Genomic DNA, 18927 nt, shown 5'->3' with positions numbered 1-18927 from the left:
GTCCAAAAGAGCATCTGTTCCTAAAGGGTATTAAAAGGCAAGTCCAAAACCAATTTCTCATTGCCAAGCACGAGCCACACACGAGACATGACAAAGACCCAATGGTCACTGTCCCTTGCTCTCTCAATTCTACACAGGTCTACACTGACACATATGTCTTGGTGCTTGTGTAGACATAGTTGTGAGACAGTAGGAGAATCTGTCCAACTCTGAGATTTTAAAACCAAACATCACCCTCCCATTCTTTAAAACCTTGCATTGAGCTTTGTACTTCTCAACAACATACGAAGCTTCTGCAGTTGTCCCTGTGATCCAACAGGATTTTTAAGTTGTATGCAGTGATTTCCACATACTTAGGTCCAACCTAACTCTGGCACACATCCCACCTAAGCAGCTTTCCCCTACAAGTGCTTAGGAAAGGAGATACCTGAAACCTATGCTAAACACCATCCCTCTAAAAAGATGAAAGAAAACACTTCAAATTGTAACTGTACTCATCTATAATTTCACAAATAACTATTAAAAGGGAGATAATGCTACTATTTTACAAGTATTGCTACAAATATAGCAGCATGGCAAGGGAAAGGCCTTAGTTGAAAGAATTCATATAATGCAGCAGTCTATTGCAGCTCATCTTCAGCAAGACCACGTTTACCTTCAACATGCTGTACAAATGTTTTCAGCACTTTGAAAATGAAATCTTCCAGTTACTGCACGCAGAAGTGTAGAAAAATCACTAGCTGTTCTAATTGGTTTGATCATCATAATAATTGCACTTGTTTGAAGTTGGTATTGAGAAGTTAATCACCTACAGAACTCTCGCTGTGACAGTAACACTTGGACACCATTAAATAGTGATTGTTAAACAACGGCTGTATTAGATCTGAACAAGATATTATTTGTTTAAAGCTTTTGCAATTTATTTTCTGTTAGAGCACTGATTAAAACACTTATTTATACTTTTAAATGTTAAACACGACTTTCCAAACAAAAAAAAAAGAACCCAAACCAAACGCACAATCGATCCTTTCAATTGAATTTCTGCTCTTTCAGATTTCAGCTGCTTTCTGGAAAGTTTTAATTACTTTTAGATCCTACCTGAGAGATTCTGCCATCCGCCTTAAGTCTTCATTTTGCTGCTTTAAACGTTCAAGTTTAGCAAGTATCTTGGATAACTCACGACTAGAGTGATCTGGGTGCTCACTGTCTCGTACCAGGTGTCCACCAATATAAAAGAGTAAAGTTCCCCAAGCAAAGAGGATGAGCATAATCCAACGCCAGGAACCAGTCCATGGCCGCATTTTCAGAAGTTCAATTCACTCCAGAACTGCTTCTGCTCACAAAATGACAAACATTTTAAGTCCTTTGGCCTGTACAAAGGTGGACAATTTCAGTTCCTTCGCTTCACCACATTGTACTGGAGCAGAAGTTTTCTCAGTGTTTATCGAACTGCAAGTCCTTCGAGAAGATCCTTACGGGGCTGCACGAAGAGAGCATTAGCAGCCCATCATTCTTCATTTATATTCTGTGAAAAGAATTTTTTAAATCTGAAATTATAAATCTGATTAAAAATAGAAAATAAAATTCTGATTAAAAATATATTGGATTGCAATTAAGCTAAACGTATTGTCATTAACAGTCAGGAATGATGATAGACAATGCTGCTACTTTCTGTCATGGAGACAAAGAAAGATGTTTTTAACTTTCCACAAAAAAAGTGCTGAATGAACCACATAAAGATAATGCAACTAATTCCAGGTGGAAAATGGCCAAAAGAAAACTTTCTATAAGAGGAATATTTACCAATTCATGTGCCATTTCACACGTGAAAATAGTTTGAAAATCATTCTGTGGTAAATTTTATCTCCTTTACTATCAACAAAGAACTTCTGTTTCAATAACAAATTCATTTTCATTCCTATGAAGTCTCTTCTCCATTTTTATCATAAGTCATTCTGTAACAGAAGTTATAGCCATTCTAACAATATATTACACTACTTGCAAGTAGGTTGCCCTAGTGGCAGCTGTAATTAAGCAAATTATAAGCACTGCACAGTGTAAGCAATAATTCCTAAACAAATGATACACTGTATCTCTCTTATATTTATAGTGGCCTCTGAAATACCCATCTAAAATTAAACCCCAAATTTTATTTCTTGACTATAATTGAAAGATAATACAACTTCTCTCTGTACTGTTCCACCGTACTTGACAAAACAGTTCATTCTGAACATTTAAGTGGTAGGAAAAGGGGATATGAAGCAGAGCATGTGGCACTGCTACACTTGTCCACAGCTGAAAATCAGGCATGACTTTAGAAACCTAAATTTTCAAAACCTTTTTCTTCAGCTTTAAAACTATCAAATCCATTTTGACAAGTGTTATTAATAAAACTATATAAATCTGGAAAGATAATATCTCCTCTAATCTAGAAATATCGAACCATTTAAAGAAAAAAAGGCAAAATCACCTCAATTCATTTTCTACTTGGCAAAACACCATCCAATAAGAATAAAAATCTCCTCACTTTATCTAAAACAGATTTTAAGACTTAACTGATCAGCACATGCAAAATCTGAAGTACTTTTCACCTCTCTTCCTCTTTCACTGCAAGGTAGTGTCTTTACTTTTTGCAAAAGGCATATTTATAATTTCCAAAATAACTTATATTTCCAATTCCCAAATCTATAAATCCATTATACTTCCTCCCAGGTGCTATCCACACCCAACTTTTCTCTTTATTTTCTCTTTCACCTTAATCTGGTTTTCATTTCATTTAAGTTTCTTTACTATGTTACAACTCATTTCTAGTTTACTCTGGAGACTCAGAGGACACATTATCACTCTCTACAACTACTTGAAAAGAGATTGTGGCAAAGTGGGGTCAGTCTCCTTCTCCCAAGTAGCAAGTGATAGGACATGAGGAAAAGGCTTCAAGTTGCACCAGGGGAGGTTTAGATGGTAGACAAGGAGAAACTTCCCTGAGAGGGTTGTCAGCCCCTGTCCCAGGCTGCCCATGGAAGTGGAGGAGTCCCCACACCTGGAGCTATTGCAAAGCCACGGAGCTGAGGTGCTGAGGGCCATGGGTTAGTGCTGGGCTTGGCACGGTGAGGGGAGGGCTTGGACTCAATGAGCTTAAACACCTCTTCCAGTTGAAAAACATCTATTGTTTTAAGTTTAGAGAAAAGAGCTCCAACTTGCAATGACTTCCAAACTCACTCACTCATGGACATATGCCTGGAGCACACACACCCAGATACAAAAATTCTAACATACTATCAAAAATGCTGAAAAAAATCTCTAGTTATCTTACAGAAGGATTTTTATTTATACATTTTTGAAAAACAAAATCCACTTTAGAGTAGTAAGATGGTACACAAGATAAACCACTTGGAAATTGAGTATTACTAACGGAATGGAAACTATTTGTCATATCACTCAGGCTTTTCCATCCTATGTATCTGTGACAAGATGAGTTATAAGAAGATCAGTTTTCTTTGAAAGCAATGTCAGATTCCCACATTAGGATCATGTCATTTTCTATAGATCTTCAAGCAAGCCTTTATATAGCTTTTGCTTTCACTTGGCAAAAGCATGGGACGGTCTTCAGGAAGATAATGGTTTCTTCAACTATATTTACAGGTCACGGCACAAGTAAAAAGAATCCACATGATATGAAACACAACAGGTCAAACCCAACCCACTGAGTATTGTTGCTATAAGCAAAGCAAGTCTAGTTACTTTCACCAAAGATGAATATAAAATGGACTGACCCTGATGGACTGACATTTAAGGTTTCACTGGGAAAATGTATTCCTACATCTATACTATGAATTACCCAGAAAATGGTTGACTGTGGCTGCAATATGCTAAGTGAAATCATAAAATGTGTGAAGTGGAAAAAATAACAGGAGACTTCAAATGTTCTTCTACTCATTGGGTAAATATTATGTTGGGAATCGTGATGAGAATAAACAGACACTACAGGTATTATTAAATTACTGCCTAGGAGAAAAGCTACTATGAAGAAGTCTTGACTTAATCATAAGTAGTTTGTAGAACTTAGATCAAAAAGTTTCTGCATGGAGGACCACTTTATGACAGTCTGCACAATACACTCAGATATAATCTCCTCCTAGGAGCAACAAAGTAAAAAAAGCACTAGTGCTGTGATTAATTACAAGAAGACAAACTATTCTGAATGAGAGATGGATTCCGTACCACCTGGAAAGATAGCATGATCTTAATTAAAACAGCAGGTAAAGGTGACTTCACCTGAGTTACAAGCATGATCAAATGATTAGATGGGTAAGACTGTAAATTCTGCTACATTAAAGACACAAAAATTAATACTAAACCTTTTATCCAAAGCAGATATATTACTTGAGACTCTACGGTCAAAAAATGATGAGAGTATGTAAGAATCATTTAGAGTATTTTGTAAGGAAAATGCTGACTGTCTTTTTTATAATCTGTTTTTCATAACACAGGTGCTTAAGCAGACTCACAAATCAGATGCCTTCTTTATGAAGGGGAAACGTCGGTCTGTCTCAAACAACACTGTTAGTAGAACAGGCTATCAAACCAACCCACAAATTTAATAAAACAAGTTGTCAAGAACAGATGGTATTCTTCCAACAGTTCTGAAGAAGTCAAAGAATGCAATAGTTTAATTATTAACAGTAATATATAACCTCTCACTTCTAATCACCACATGGTGATTAGGAATGGAAAATGAAAACAGTAAACTGGATCCTTTGTAAGGGCTACATCAGGGTTCCCTGCAACGGCAGGCCAGAAAAAGAAACTATAATCGTGTCAGGCAAACTGGCAGAAATGATAAGAAGATGAAATAAAACTGCAAGCTTAAGGATGAATGCAATCAAAGTAAATCAAAGTACTAATATGGCTTTTGGAAAGATAAACTGTGCCTCACACATTTATTAAAGTTCTTTTGAAGATGAAAACAAACACACAAGGCAAGAAAGTAACTGTTCTAATTGTTACACAGTTGATCTAGTCAATGTAGACTTCAAAATGGCATTCAAAATGCTCCTGAAAATGTTTCAAAGAAACTAAGCTGCATGGAAGAAGAAAGTTCATCACATGAATCCTCACTCCATTCAAAGAGGAAAAACTTACAGAAAGACTAGGCAATCAGTTCAACTGGAAAGAATGATTGGGGACCTCAAGAGGACTCAGGGTACAGCTCACATAGTTTAATATCTTCTTAAGTGATTTGGAAAACAAGATGAAAAGTGAGGTAACAAAGTCTCCACATAAAGTAGAAAAGCTGATAGCAATGGTCTGAAGGACATTAAAAAATAAAATAAAAACAAACTCACAGTAACAAGAAAAACCCAACACAAACTCAAGAACCCCAAACATAAACCCCAATAGAAACTGTCACCGTCACGTCACTGCAACCAACTCACAAAGATATGTTGGAAATGGAAATTATATAGAAAATGATTACAACAATTAGAGAAAGAATGGCTTTCAGTAACTACAAGTGGCTAAACAGATTAGTAGAAAGGACAACTCAGAAATAAACAAGGCACATCTACAAAAATCATTTGCCAGTATAAGAAACTAAACAGCATAGAACTGTTTGTTGTTACATCTAGTACAAGTAGATAACAAGCAAAGCTTTCTAACTTGAACAGATTCACAGAAACATAGAACCATAGAATGGTAGGGGTTGGAAGGGACCATCTAGTCCAACCCCCCGCAGAAGCAGGTCAACCTAGATCAGGTCACACAGGAACATGTCCAGCAGGTTCTTGAAGACCTCCAAGGAAGGAGATTCCACAACTCCTCTGGGCAGCCTGTTCCACTGTTCTGCCACCCTTACAGTGAAATAGTTCTTTCTTATATTTAAATGGAACTTTTTGTGTCCCAGCTTCATCCTATTACATTTTGTCCTGTTGCTAGATACAACAGAAACACCGTAGGTGTTAAAAGTTTATATTTCAAAGGCCATTACACCATTTAAAGCAAGACAAAAATTCATCAAAGGTTACCCACAAAGATATCACTTAATGCTCCCAGAATCCTCGGTCATATATTTTTGGAAACTGGAGAATACACCAGGGTAGTATCACCATAGTATTCTGGTTTCTGTAGTTTTCCCTAGACAACCACAACAAACCAGTGTTGGAGATATATTAGGTTAGATAAGCCTTTGATCTGATATGGTGTGAATACTTTTACAACAATACTTAAAATGCAGAAGAAACAATATTTTAAATGTTATTGCAGGGTTTGTGTTGTCAAATACAAAAAGTCCACACTTTAAATGGTCATCTATCATACATTTACTTTTAAAAACAAGCTCTAGAACACTCTGTTAATCAAAAAGTAACTTCTTGTGTGTTTGATTTAAAAGGATAACTAGAAACTCCAACAGGGGAAATACCAGACAATCTTCTGAGGAAGAAAATGGAATGGTATCCTCATCACGTACTTGTGTGTGGCTCTGAGACTAAGATTGGCCAAATACTTATGGATCTCAACAGCTTATAAAATTTTCTAGTATATAGAAGAGGTAAAAACAAATAAGTACCATTTTTATTTACATTACTGCACACCACGAGCAATTAACAGTATAATTACTTTCAAATACATTGTTCTTGTACCACCTGCACATTGTTTTTATACAAGTGATTTTAAAGTACTGACACTTGAACTTTCTTTAACAGGAAATCAGGTTTCACTTTGTGAAAATAAATAAAATTAAGCCTAAAACAATTAAAGAACTTAGTACTTTAAAGAACATGGAGTTCAAACACTTCTCTTCAACATTTTATATACCATGCAAAAGATAGCATATTTTATCTGATTCCTATGAATCTCTGATGACGTCATTGTTCTTTTTATAAGCTATGTCACAGTATAGTTATATATAAAATAAAGATGCCAAACTTTCTGAATAATTAGGAAGAACATCCTGAACTAACATTAAACAGTCAGCCTATAATCTCCAATGTGGTATGTCTAATGATACATGAGTTCTAACTGCTCTTAACTATTGGCTTTGGACTTCAATATGCCTTTTACTTTTTTTTTTTCTTCCATTTCATACTGATCTGGGAATGCAAAATGTCAAAAGTATTTCAATATGTCAAATTCCCATACAAGACCTTTAAATAAATTCAATTATAATGAATAAAAGACTAGCAGAAATAAATGAACAAATAGGGAAACGGTTTTTTCAAACTGTTCCATTTCTACAGCTTGTATCTGGTTTCTGAAAGACCTCCACACACAGACAGATGCCACATATATCTGCCTGACAGAAAGTCAAGATGTGATGTCGATATTTAGGCTTATTTAATTTCATATAGCTGTTTATGAGTTTCCATACTGTAAGTTAAGTTCAGGACTGCCAAGACTGAAAGGATAAGCCTGAAGTTAGAGAGAACTCAGCAGTAGTCCCCAAACCCAGTAATTCAAAGCTGAGATGAATCATAACATACACGGTCATTAATCTTGCCCGACACTGAGGGTCAAAACAAGAATGCACTGAACTTTAAAAGTGTGGGAGAGCAGTACCAATAAATATATTTTATTAAGCAGGAACCAGGAAAATATCTAAATAAGAATGATTAGTGTTGTTATTAAATTATGTTCTTATATAGTGAAGATCCTTTCTCTAAGAATGCTATGTTACATTTCTTTCACAGGAGGCAGCCATGTATGTTAATTTAATAGTTATCCCCTGAGATTTACCACCATTTCTTGTCTTACATTTGCTTTGCATCCTAGCATTTCGCAGTGCAGAAGCTCATTAAAATGTAGTGTACTGACAATTAGCTAATTTGCATTTTTTCCCTGCAATTTTAGATTTGTTCTTGTCTCCCTTCTAGGGAATCCCAAGAATATTTGACTACGTTCTTATCACCTTCTAAAATTATGTACTAAGATATCACCTATGGCAGGGCTTCTCCTGGGTGTTTGGGGTGAGAAAGAATGTATTGCTCTGTTCCTGTCAACAACTCATCAAAAAGCTCTTGCTCTGCATCAAGCTTGCAAGTGAATCTTCTTTTTAAATTTCATCACTACATCAGTCAAGAAGGTTTCAACCTGGTCACAGCACCAACATAGATGCTAGGCATTGACTGAAAGATGAAGTTCAGTAAAAGCAGCAGCATACAACAGTATGGTGGCTTTAATGCCAGCATCAACATGGGCTGGAGATGCCACAGTGACAGTGGTAACCTTCAGGTAGTCTTGAATGTAGGTTTGTAATGATACAGCTTTTAGCTGTCAGGAAATAAAGTAGTAGTTTTTTACATAAGCAGTGGAAAACCTTCAACGGATGAACACAAGGGGTCTCCTGGACCCATAGGACACTGAAGAGGAAGAGATTGCAGGTATGAAATCTTCCTAAAATACTAATAAACAAACAGACACTGGTGACAGTTAACATCAGTGGTTTTTGTATTTAAAAACAGGAGTTTTCTGTCACTCTTTATAAACTCATTTGTTACTTCAAACTCCCGTTTGAGCTACTAATGAAATAAAATCAGTATCACGAAAAAGTTTTGCAGAGTAAGAACAAAATAATGTTAAAAGCAAATGCTAACTTCAAAATAAAGTATCACCTACAGTAAGCTATTTTTCAGGTTTAATTTAACCCTGTAGCACTGTTATCAAAAGTGAATACGAATATGCAGCGTTATTTAATGAAGTAAAAAGTTCTGATAAGCACTCACTATTATAAATCATTCAGAATACTCAATTGTTAATGCACTGGGTGAAAGGAAAACAACACTGTGAGGAGTTAAATTAAAATTTATTCACTGATAAAAGCATAGCACACAAAATGTGGTTAGTGTCACAGATTTATTTAGACTCCATTAAAGAGAAGACCGAGTATTTACATAAAAATAAGGGTCTGTTTCAATGCCTTAATCGGGAAACTAAACTGTGCATACTACACATGTCAGTCACAATTGACTGTATAGCATATAAAAAATGTTTTGTTGCCAAACTAAAAGGAAAGGTTTGGTTAAAAAGCAGTGCTTCGATGCAGTGCAATGCAGTGTTTATAAAATGACTGGAGGAAAGAAGGAGAACGTTATTGTAATTAAAATGATAATAAAAAGGGATTGAAATGTAGCTCAAACATCATCAGGAGAAATAATGTGCATCCATGTCAAAGTTATTTTGCTACAGCAAATGTGATCAATCAATGAAATAAGAAATATATCCTCAACTTGACCCCATAATGCCTTCTGGTTACTTTAAAGATTTAAAAGGTACTTACAAATTGGAAACTTGAATAGCCCAATGCCATCATTTCAAATGAAGGGACATCTTTCATGTATCTCTAAATAAGATCCTTATTAACTTATTATTCCCAATAGGCTTTCAATAACAATTTCGGTGACAGAGGGGAGATTTTCTTCTTGTGTTTTTGCTTGTTAGTCAGAACTATGGCCCCAGAATAGCATTATACTGCTTTTTTTTTTGGCAATGTACAGTTCAAGTTATTTTAGATACAGTTCAAAGCAAGCTAAGCAAGTCTACTTTTGGCTCAACCACCTACTGACCTAGATTCTCTCAAAAAACATTGTACCTTATGTAAGGTGAAAAGAGAAACAGTTGCTCATGAAGTAAAACTCATATATCACTACAGCTAATACATACAGCATTATATGTAATGACATCTACATCATCTACATTTCTTTTTCCACTGCATAAAACAAGCAATTCACACTATCATCAAATGTGAGAGACTCAAAAACCACAGGACACTGTACATGCAACTTAGATTGAACCTTCACATCACTAAAGTAAACTTAAGTTAGTAACTTTAAGATTTATAACTGTGTTTTCTTGCTCTAGTACAAATTCATTTAGAGGGCTCAGTTACTGTCCTATTCTGCACACAGTGGAGCATCTACAGGAAGCAGCTATATCCCTTCTCAGACTCATATGTCACTCTGAGTCTTACATGCTGGCTTACAAGATCTGCACTGCAAGGAGCTTACAAATTCACCACATCTTGCATCAGCTCCTATTACAATCACATCTTTCCAGAACACCAGGTATCAGAATTGTATACATAAGCCACAAGTTACCAGTATCCTGTATAAATCAAGTTCTTGCTTTTATCTCTTGGACCTGCTTTTGGTGATATATCTTAGGACTAGATTTGTCTGTTCCATGGCCACACTTCTCTGGTAGTCAGCAACCATCCTGAAAGAACATAATACCTCCAGATCTTTTTCATCTGTATCTCTTCAAATTGCCAAGCTCTCATCTACAGAAATTCTTATTTGAATGATTTTACCTTCATAGAATCACAGAATGGTAGGGGTTGGAAGGGACCTTTAGAGATCATGCAGTCCAACCCCCCCTGCAGAAGCAGGTTCACATAGATCAGGTCGCAAAGGAACATATCCAGGCTGGTCTTGAAGGCCTCCAAAGAAAGAGACTCGACACCTTCCCTGACTCACCTCAACAGGAGAATAGTTTTTTCTTATGTTTAAGTGGAACGTTTTGTGTTCCAGATTCATCCCATTACTGCTTGTCCTGTTGTAGATACCACAGAAAAAAGTGCTGCCCCAACCTCCTGACACCCACCATTTAGATAGTTGTAAATATTAATGAGATACCCCCTCAGTCTCCTCTCTTCCAGACTAAACAGCCCCAGCTCCCGCAGCCTTTCCTCACATGAAAGATGTTCCAGTCCCCTGATCATCTTAGTGGCTCTGTGCTGGCCTCTCTCCAGCAGTTCCCTGTCCCTCTTGAGCTGGGGAGCCCAGAACTGGACACAGGGCTCCAGATGAGGCCTCACCAGGGCAGAGGGGGAGAAGAACCTCCCTCAATCTGCTGGCCACACTCTTCTTGACCCCCAGGCTGCCATTGGCTTCTTGTCCACGAGGGCACATTGCTGGCTCATGCTTAGTTTGTTATCAACCAGGACTCCCAGGTCTCTCTCCTGGAGCTGCTCTCCAGCACGTCAATTTCCAGCCTGTCCTGGTGCATGGGGTTGTTCCTCCCCAGATGCAGGACTCTGCACTTGTCTTTGTTGAACCTCATGAGGTTCCTCTCTGCCCAACTCTCAAGTCAGTTATATGATTATATATCATGATATAATATTTATCCTATTTTACTACTCCAGTATCCCAAGTAAAAATGTCTTCTTGCACTTTTTTCTGCCCCTCCTCATAACATGCCTCTACTTTGTGACCTACATTTCATTATAATCTATGATCTTTTTGTGACATGGTCACTACTGAGAATACCCACCATGAATATCAGATGTAATGCACTACAGACTACAAGTGTCTTCAATCTAATCCACCTCCTTGCAGCAAAAGTCACTTTCCTTTTCCAATGAATGATTCTACTTTTCATCCACATTTTCTCTAACTCAATATATAATCTTCTGTGTACCAAGACGATGCTGAAAGTAGGTCCAGATAGCCAGTTTTTCCCCAGCCGTGTTTCATTAGAAAATTTACTTTCCCTCATTGAAACAGTTAATAAGCACACCTAGAATAATCTAGATCAAATAATCTTTGGCAAACTTGCATTGCATTCATCTAATTTTCCATTTTCATCTAGCCCTGCTTTGTTAATTGTCATTTCTTTCACAATTTGTCCCTATGCTTTGCATACGACTGTCATCAAGCCAGGGCTGGTGATTGTTTCTAATTGTAGCATTCATCTATACTAATCCCATGAGACTTTATCTGATTTCGTTCCAAACTCTTAAGAATATTGCATGGAAAGAAATAACTTCTTCCATAACTTCTTAATTACCTAATATACAGATTATATATATTATTCATCCAGAGACCAGAAAGCCATTCATGAAACACGTATTAGTGTTTGTACTTTGAAAGTATCCAAAACGAAGTTCCTTCACTTTTCTACTCAAGTTGATTGTTTCAGTTTATCTATAAGAACTATCCATTTTGTACTTTTTTTTGGAGTAGGGACATACATTTTCTAGAGTTCCACATGTGTACTTAATTATTGTGTAAATTTACTTATTTTTCCTTCTTAAATTCTATTCACATATATCACAGGGCACAAGTATACACCATCATCAGTTTCACTGCAAATGGGAGATTTATTCAGCACCAAAGCCTTCAAATATCATAATTTTGGATCTTTACCACAGAAAACCCCCTAGCAGGAAAAGTTGGTACTGAGGGACTTCTTTAAGTATGTGAAAGCTACAAACTCCCTCATTTCATTCGCTTAGAAAACAAAATCTTAACCAAGAACAAACTCAGAAGGAAGATGTAATATGATTTATCTTTCCTTGCTGAAATTTGCTTAGAGAGATTCTGCCACTGAGTGTAGAAACTTAATGACTTTTCAGGCTTACAAAGCTTAGAGAGAAGGTAAATTACCAGGAGTTGAGGAAAAAAATCTAACAGCAAGATTATCAACTGGAGAAGAGTTGTCTTAGGATTCATTTGGAAGCATTAGCAGAACACACATTACAACACATACACAAGATTCAAAACAGAGGAAAAATGAACCATAAAGGAGCCTGGTATTATTTCTAAGTTTCTAATGTGTACTCTAAAATGCTCAGCTGACCAGCACAGAGACTTTTTTCAATTTAAGTGCATCAAATTTTATAGCTGAAAACAGGTTTGCAGAATATTGAAATGAAAAGAGATTTATAAATGACAGCAGAGGAAGAAAAAGACAAATATTCAAAATGTTCAGTGAGCAATTTTCTAGTTCCAAACTTCTTTTACAAAGTCTATACTTCCAGTTTGTTTCAGCTTCAAGCAGAGGCAGTTGCTCTGTGTAATTAATTTTATCCTACAGGTAATAATTACTGATGCGACCAAAATAAATTCAACAAGAAAAGATGAGGACATGTAGATTGTGAACTGAGGGCTGATTGACAGCTCAAGAGTTGCCGTATTTGCAAGCCAAGCAGCAGTGATAAATTCCCTAAAATGACTGATCATCAGTGAAGAAATGACAGAGGTCACAAAACTGAGGTTGCTAGTGTTTCTCTGAAGTTCCTAAGAAGGTGTAAAACAGATAAACTGAAGCTGAGAGAGGATTAAGTGTAATTTCTCATCTTCCTTACAAGTTTAAGTTCAATCAGAATCCCATAGGAAAGTAACTAAGGAGTGTATGTGCTTTTGTGTACTCTTCCTCCTTTTTGAGCCTCCTCCTCTGTCAGTGATCCTCTAACTACCACAAACTGAGTTGTTATCCAGAATAATAATCTGGGCACCATTACTTATCAGAGGCTTCATTCTTTTGCCCCAACAGAATTTCTAATATTACTTTATCACAGAATCACACAATCTTAAGGGCTGAAGGGACCTAGGAAGATCATCCAGTCCAACCCCCCTGCCAGAGCAGGACCACCTAGAGTAGGTCACACAGGAACTTGTCCAGGTGGGTTTGGAATGTCCCCAGATTATATTCCCTTACATTGTCTCCTTGCTGTTCAAAATAGCGAATGTTACTTAAGTCTTCATCTCTTTTTCTCTTTGGTACTGATATGTGTCTATGCTTCTTTCATTTAACTCTAAAAGAAACCAGTATTTACTCCTGGTTTTATATCCCTATAATCTGAGCTCACTGAACACCTCTGTAAGCTCCCTAGGAGGTTCTAGCTCTCCATGCCACAAGTAAGATCATTTTGTGATATTTACAATTCTTCACTAAATTATTTGTTATCTAGCTTCTTTAATAATTTACTAACATTGTCAGGGACATTTCTTTAATCTTTCTCCTGTCCTTCACTAACCAAAAATATCTGTAAGATTTTCTAGAGCTGACACCAAATTGACTAAATCTTTTTACTTACTTACCCACTTTTAAAGTTCTATCATAAAAACCAGAATCAATGTTTCAAGGACCACAACTAAATATCACTATGTTAAAAATGGTTTAGCATCTCCTCACTCTCTGCTTTGTATCCCTTTGGTTGTTATGTAGATTGCTTTTCCTTAAGGCATGAATTGTCTCTTTACTTTAGTATTTATATAGTATCTTATGTAGTGACTTCAGTTCCTGACACGGTCCATCACTGTTGGTGTAACTTTAAAACAGAAAGGTCTTTAACATTTTCTGGATTTTTATCTATCACAGGTCTAAATATCCTCTATAAACAAAAGGCTTAGGAAATCTGAAGTCATTCAATCAGGAGATGTTACTGCAAATGTTTCCTTAAAAAAAAAATCTGTTCATGGCAAATACAAACATTTTATCAGAAATATTTTATAGAGCGATAGAGAGAAGATGGATTCCAAGAGACATCTAGAAAAACACAACTACAAGACAACTGTTATTTGTTTTTCATGATCAAATTAATAATTCACTATTACAAGTTCCCATGATATCTCGTTTTATGCAACATGTCACATCAAATGAAGTTCTTTCTATGCCACGTGGTCATATCGGAGCAAGTGCAGCAAAGGTTACAAAGATAACTATGGGACTGGAGAATGAGCCCTGCAGAGAAGAGCTTGAGAGAGCTGGGATTTTTCAGAAAGAAGATGAGAAATTTTGGGCACAATTTATGTATTATACATCCTACATCAATATTTATATATATAAAAATACCTGAAGGGAGGAAATAAAGAAGACAGAGCAAGACTCTTGTCAGTGGTGCCCAGTGACAGTTAAGAGGCAATTAATCGAAACACCAGAGTACTGAAGGAGCTAGCAGATGTTATGGTAAGACCCCTCTTGATCATCTATCAAAGGTCTTGGGAGTCTAGGGAGGTCATTGCTGATTGGAGTTTGGCCAGTGCTATTCCAATTTACAAGAAGGGCACAAGGGAAGGAAGCCCCAGGGAACTGCAGACCTGTTAGTGTAACCTCCCTAATGAGTGAAAGGAAGGTAGCAGATGCATTTTTTTCTGGATTTTAACAAGGTTTTTGTTACTGTCCCTCGCAGTATCCTTCTGAGCAAGTTGTCCACCCATGGGATGAGCAGGTTCATGTTGGATGAAGAACTATCTGAAGGACAGAGCTCAAAGACTTGAAGTGAATGGGGCTATATCTGCCTGGTGACTGAGTTGGACTAGATCGACACAGATACCTTCCAAAGTTGGGTATTTTGTGATTCTGTGAAATAATAGAACTCTTCAGGAATTTAATTTAATCATGTTTTACAGCTTTTGATGTAAAAAAAAATCTTTTCTAAACTGCACAGCAAGCAAATGTAGGATGTATGTGATCCTTGACGTAAACAGCAGTAAATTTTTAAGTATCGTGGCTTTGTAACAGATATGAAGAACAGCTTACCCTCTCCACAACAGCAGGAAATAAACACAACTGCATGATAGGCTTGGAGGTTAACAAGTAGCTCCACCAGTTCAGCAGCCAGTGAAATTAATAACTGTTTACAAGAAAAAAAAACAAGGTCCCTTTATTTTCACGTTTAGACAAAAGTCTTTCACATTCCGTAAGAACTTCTGCTTTTTGATTTGCCCTTGTATCATAACATTGAGAAAGAACCTAATTCTTCATCTTAAAATATCACATTTTCTGCTTCTTATTTCAGTAATTAGGGATTTTCCACAAAGATCAATTACTTAATCAGAATAGTTCGAACTACCATTCTTCATTATACCTAGATTAGATACAATGTGATCTAGCAATCAAAGAATTAAATGAAAGAATATTTTGGGCTCTGTATTGATTTAGTAACTTGTACAAGCCAGTCTCACCAGGCCTCTGTTTCCCTTGCTAATATATGCCTACCTTAAAATGATATGTGAAGTTGAATTAATTAATATTTACAGACACTATCAAATTGCAGATGAAAGATGTCACACATTTTGAATGCAAGATATAAATCTGATTAGTCAATTAAAAGTAATTCAGCAACACAGCAGTTTTGAAAAATAATTGTTTCCCTATCTCTAAACATTAGCCCCTGTTTAAAATACCAGTCAAAATATTGATATTGAAAAGAAAAATCAAGAATGGAAGATTTCTTTTTATTCCTATTTTTATAAAAGAGTATTCATGTATATTCTTTCATATATGATATGGTTTATAAAACATTATTAAATCTAAATGTATAAACGTGTTATGGAAATCTTGCAAAGTAAACTCATTTCCTTTTATTGAAAATATTGAAAGTTCCTAGGATAATTCCTTAATACAACTGGAGAAATCATAGATCTGTGTATGGAGAAAACAAAATACAAAGAAACTAAATGTCCTTTAAAAGAATTCCACAGCAGAAAAACACAACTCAAAAAATGTCAAGAAAATTCCTGCTATCTGGCAAAAAACATAAGCTCTCTTCATAACTTCTTAACCTAAAAACATAACTCAGCTCTCCTAAAAAAATATTCGTTTTAGTATTTATTAGAGCCAGTATCTCATTCCAAGCCCTGCCTTGGGTGAATTCTAGTAATACCTTTAGATGTATATAGCTTCATACATGGAGAGAGTATCATAGGGACAGGAAGTATTCTGCTTGCTGGTTCACAATCATTTTAATGCGTCTTTAAGATGAGTGGGTCAGGTAGGGCCTCCCAGTGAGAGAGAGAAAAACTGAATTCTTATGATGATGCTCAGGCCCAGGAGGTTCAAGAAACTGTAGTAGTATGGCCATCAAGAATATTCCAGCACAAAGAAACTGGAGTATAGGGTGCAGGCTACACAACCTTACACACAAAATGAAATACTTCCAGCAGATCAGAGGGCACTGTGCAGTTCACAGCTTAAATTCACTGAATTAACTGTAACAAGTATATTCAAGTTGTTAATATGCTTTTCTTCTCTATTCAGTGAGTTTGCAATACCTAAAATGTTAATTAACCTAACTGTTATTCTAATAAAATTTGGCACTTTTCTAATTAAAAAACATTTGATCTCTTTTGAGGATGTAATTTCAAGCAGAAAGCCAGGCAGAACCACATCAAAATTATGGCCAGCTCAAGGTCCCATGTCCCTGCAGTTACTGAATTTATTTCTACAAAAAAAACCTAAAAGAAAACCAAGAAGTATTACTACTCATAGTACTTCAACTATAGAGCTTCTTGTCAGAAATCAGGAAAAAAATATCCCAAACCAACAATTTCATAGAATCATAGAATGGTAGGGGTTGGAAGGGACCTTTAGAGATCATCTAGTCCAACTTCCCTGCAGAAGCAGGGTCACCTAGATCAGGTCACATAGGAACATGTCCAGGCAGGTCTTGAAGACCTCTAAGGAAGGAGCCTCCACATTCTCCCTGGGCAGCCTGTGCCAGGGCTCCCTCACCCTCACAGGGAAATAGTTTTTTCTTATGTTTAAGTGGAACTTTTTGTGTTCCAGCTTCACCCCGTTACCCCTTGTCCTGTTGCTAGATACGATAGAAAAAAGTGCTGCCCCAAGCTCCTGACACCCACCATTTAGATATTTGTAGATGTTAATAAGATCCCCCTCAGACTAAACAGCCTCAGTTCCCATAGCATGTACTCATTTTAATATCCCAGAGAGTCTCAAAATTACACTATACGAACACCTCGTGGCTGTTATCACCTTGAAAGAAGAGCAGCTTACTTGCCAAATAGGTGCAAGACTCTTTGTCAAACACAAAAAAAACTGGTGATTTGTCTTTCAGAAAGACAAGGGTCAACTGCAGAAATAATACACTCCTCCAAGGAAATGATACCCAAGGATTCATTTTAATAAGCAGTCTTGGATAAAGCAGCCATTACTTTTACAGTCTCTTTTAACTATTAAGATAATACACCAACCAGACACATAGCAAAGTAAGAAGCTCCCTTTTGCCTTACAAGAACTAACCATATCTCTTTGTAAGATAAAAGTTATCTTAGCAAATTAAGAGGACAAACATAAAGCAGTAAAGGTTTATTTATTCTTGTTTACTTACTGTATTGACTCCATACAACCCTAATCTAATACAGCCACAGTTGAGAATGAATAGTAAGAATTCAAACATGAACTATAGCATCAAGCATGATCTTCCTCCAGAGTAATGTTAATAATTTACTGATAGCCCTTGCAGAAACCTCATTCCAGAAGAAAATAGAGTGAGAATCTGTGTAAGTGATAGAGTAAAAGAACAAGACTATGCAAGTTAGCAGGTTATTGCTTTTGTTAAAAAAGAAAGGATTTCTGACATTGAGTTGGTTCTTACACTCGCAAACAAAGATGTAACAAAACCCAGGGAGTTTAGCATATATAAAGTCAGCTCACGAAGAATGGGAAAGCAGTTCCTAAAGCTGTCAGCATACAACAGCCATTGAAATAGACAATTTCATGTGTAATGGATTCTCAATCACTCATTTCCTTTAAATTGAAGCATCAAAAATATGTGCAAAATTATACAGTAGTTCAATCAACAGGTTAAAAAGAAATGGGTTTCCTGCCCTGCATTAGTCAGATGAGAGCTGATGAACAGAAACAGCCCATCCCCTAATCCTGTGAAATACAGTAAACCTCCAGACTAAAGAAGGCCAGTCTTCTTAGCCCATCAAGCTGCACACCAAAATCTTTACATGGTCAATAGCCACCCATTATGGCACATATCCTGAAAAGATAAAGTGCTCAGAAGGTTCCCTGAACAAGACTTGGTGGAACATCCTGCTGAGCCTTATTGCTGCTGGCTGACTTCTTCCACTAGTTGAGGATTTGCTTTAACCCACAGCTTCTGTGTCAGCATTTCCTTGCTACTGCTCACATGATGGGATTCTGAAACAGGAGTTGCATTTAAACTGCATGTAAGCTACAGATTTGCCATCACTTCTCTAGAAGATTGGACCCCAAGGCACTCTGGAATGACCTTGTTAAAATGTATTCCAACACGCTTACTGCACTTGCTAATCTTTCAGACAACCTTTCAGCCACAACTGACAAACTTTTCTTTTTTTTCTCCAAAAGCCACAAAAACTCTGGTTTAAAAATAACATAGTGTTCTTCACATTTTAGCAGACATTTCTAAATCAAGCTGCA

The 18927-nt window shown here is 36.5% G+C and overlaps 1 protein-coding gene across 2 annotated transcripts in view; it reads right to left on the bottom strand.

Annotated features, from left to right (window-relative positions):
* Nucleotides 1–18927, bottom strand: part of FUT8 (fucosyltransferase 8) — a 129364-nt gene that overhangs the window by 59546 nt on the left and 50891 nt on the right. Inside the window, exons 3-4 of one of the 2 annotated variants that reach the window (XM_061997909.1) lie at nucleotides 15256–15349; nucleotides 1099–1525 (exon numbers count right to left, since the gene is read on the bottom strand). In XM_061997909.1, coding sequence (XP_061853893.1) covers nucleotides 1099–1301 — 203 coding nt within the window. In that variant the 5' untranslated portion in view covers nucleotides 1302–1525; nucleotides 15256–15349. The remainder of the gene's footprint in view (nucleotides 1–1098; nucleotides 1526–15255; nucleotides 15350–18927) is intronic. The other variant, XM_061997908.1, reaches the window with a different exon arrangement.

The sequence above is a fragment of the Colius striatus genome, chromosome 6, assembly GCF_028858725.1.
Source record: "Colius striatus isolate bColStr4 chromosome 6, bColStr4.1.hap1, whole genome shotgun sequence".
Taxonomy (NCBI): Eukaryota; Metazoa; Chordata; class Aves; order Coliiformes; family Coliidae; genus Colius; species Colius striatus.
The sequence above is the reverse complement of the archived record's forward strand: the minus strand, read 5'-3'. Positions and strand labels throughout refer to the sequence as shown.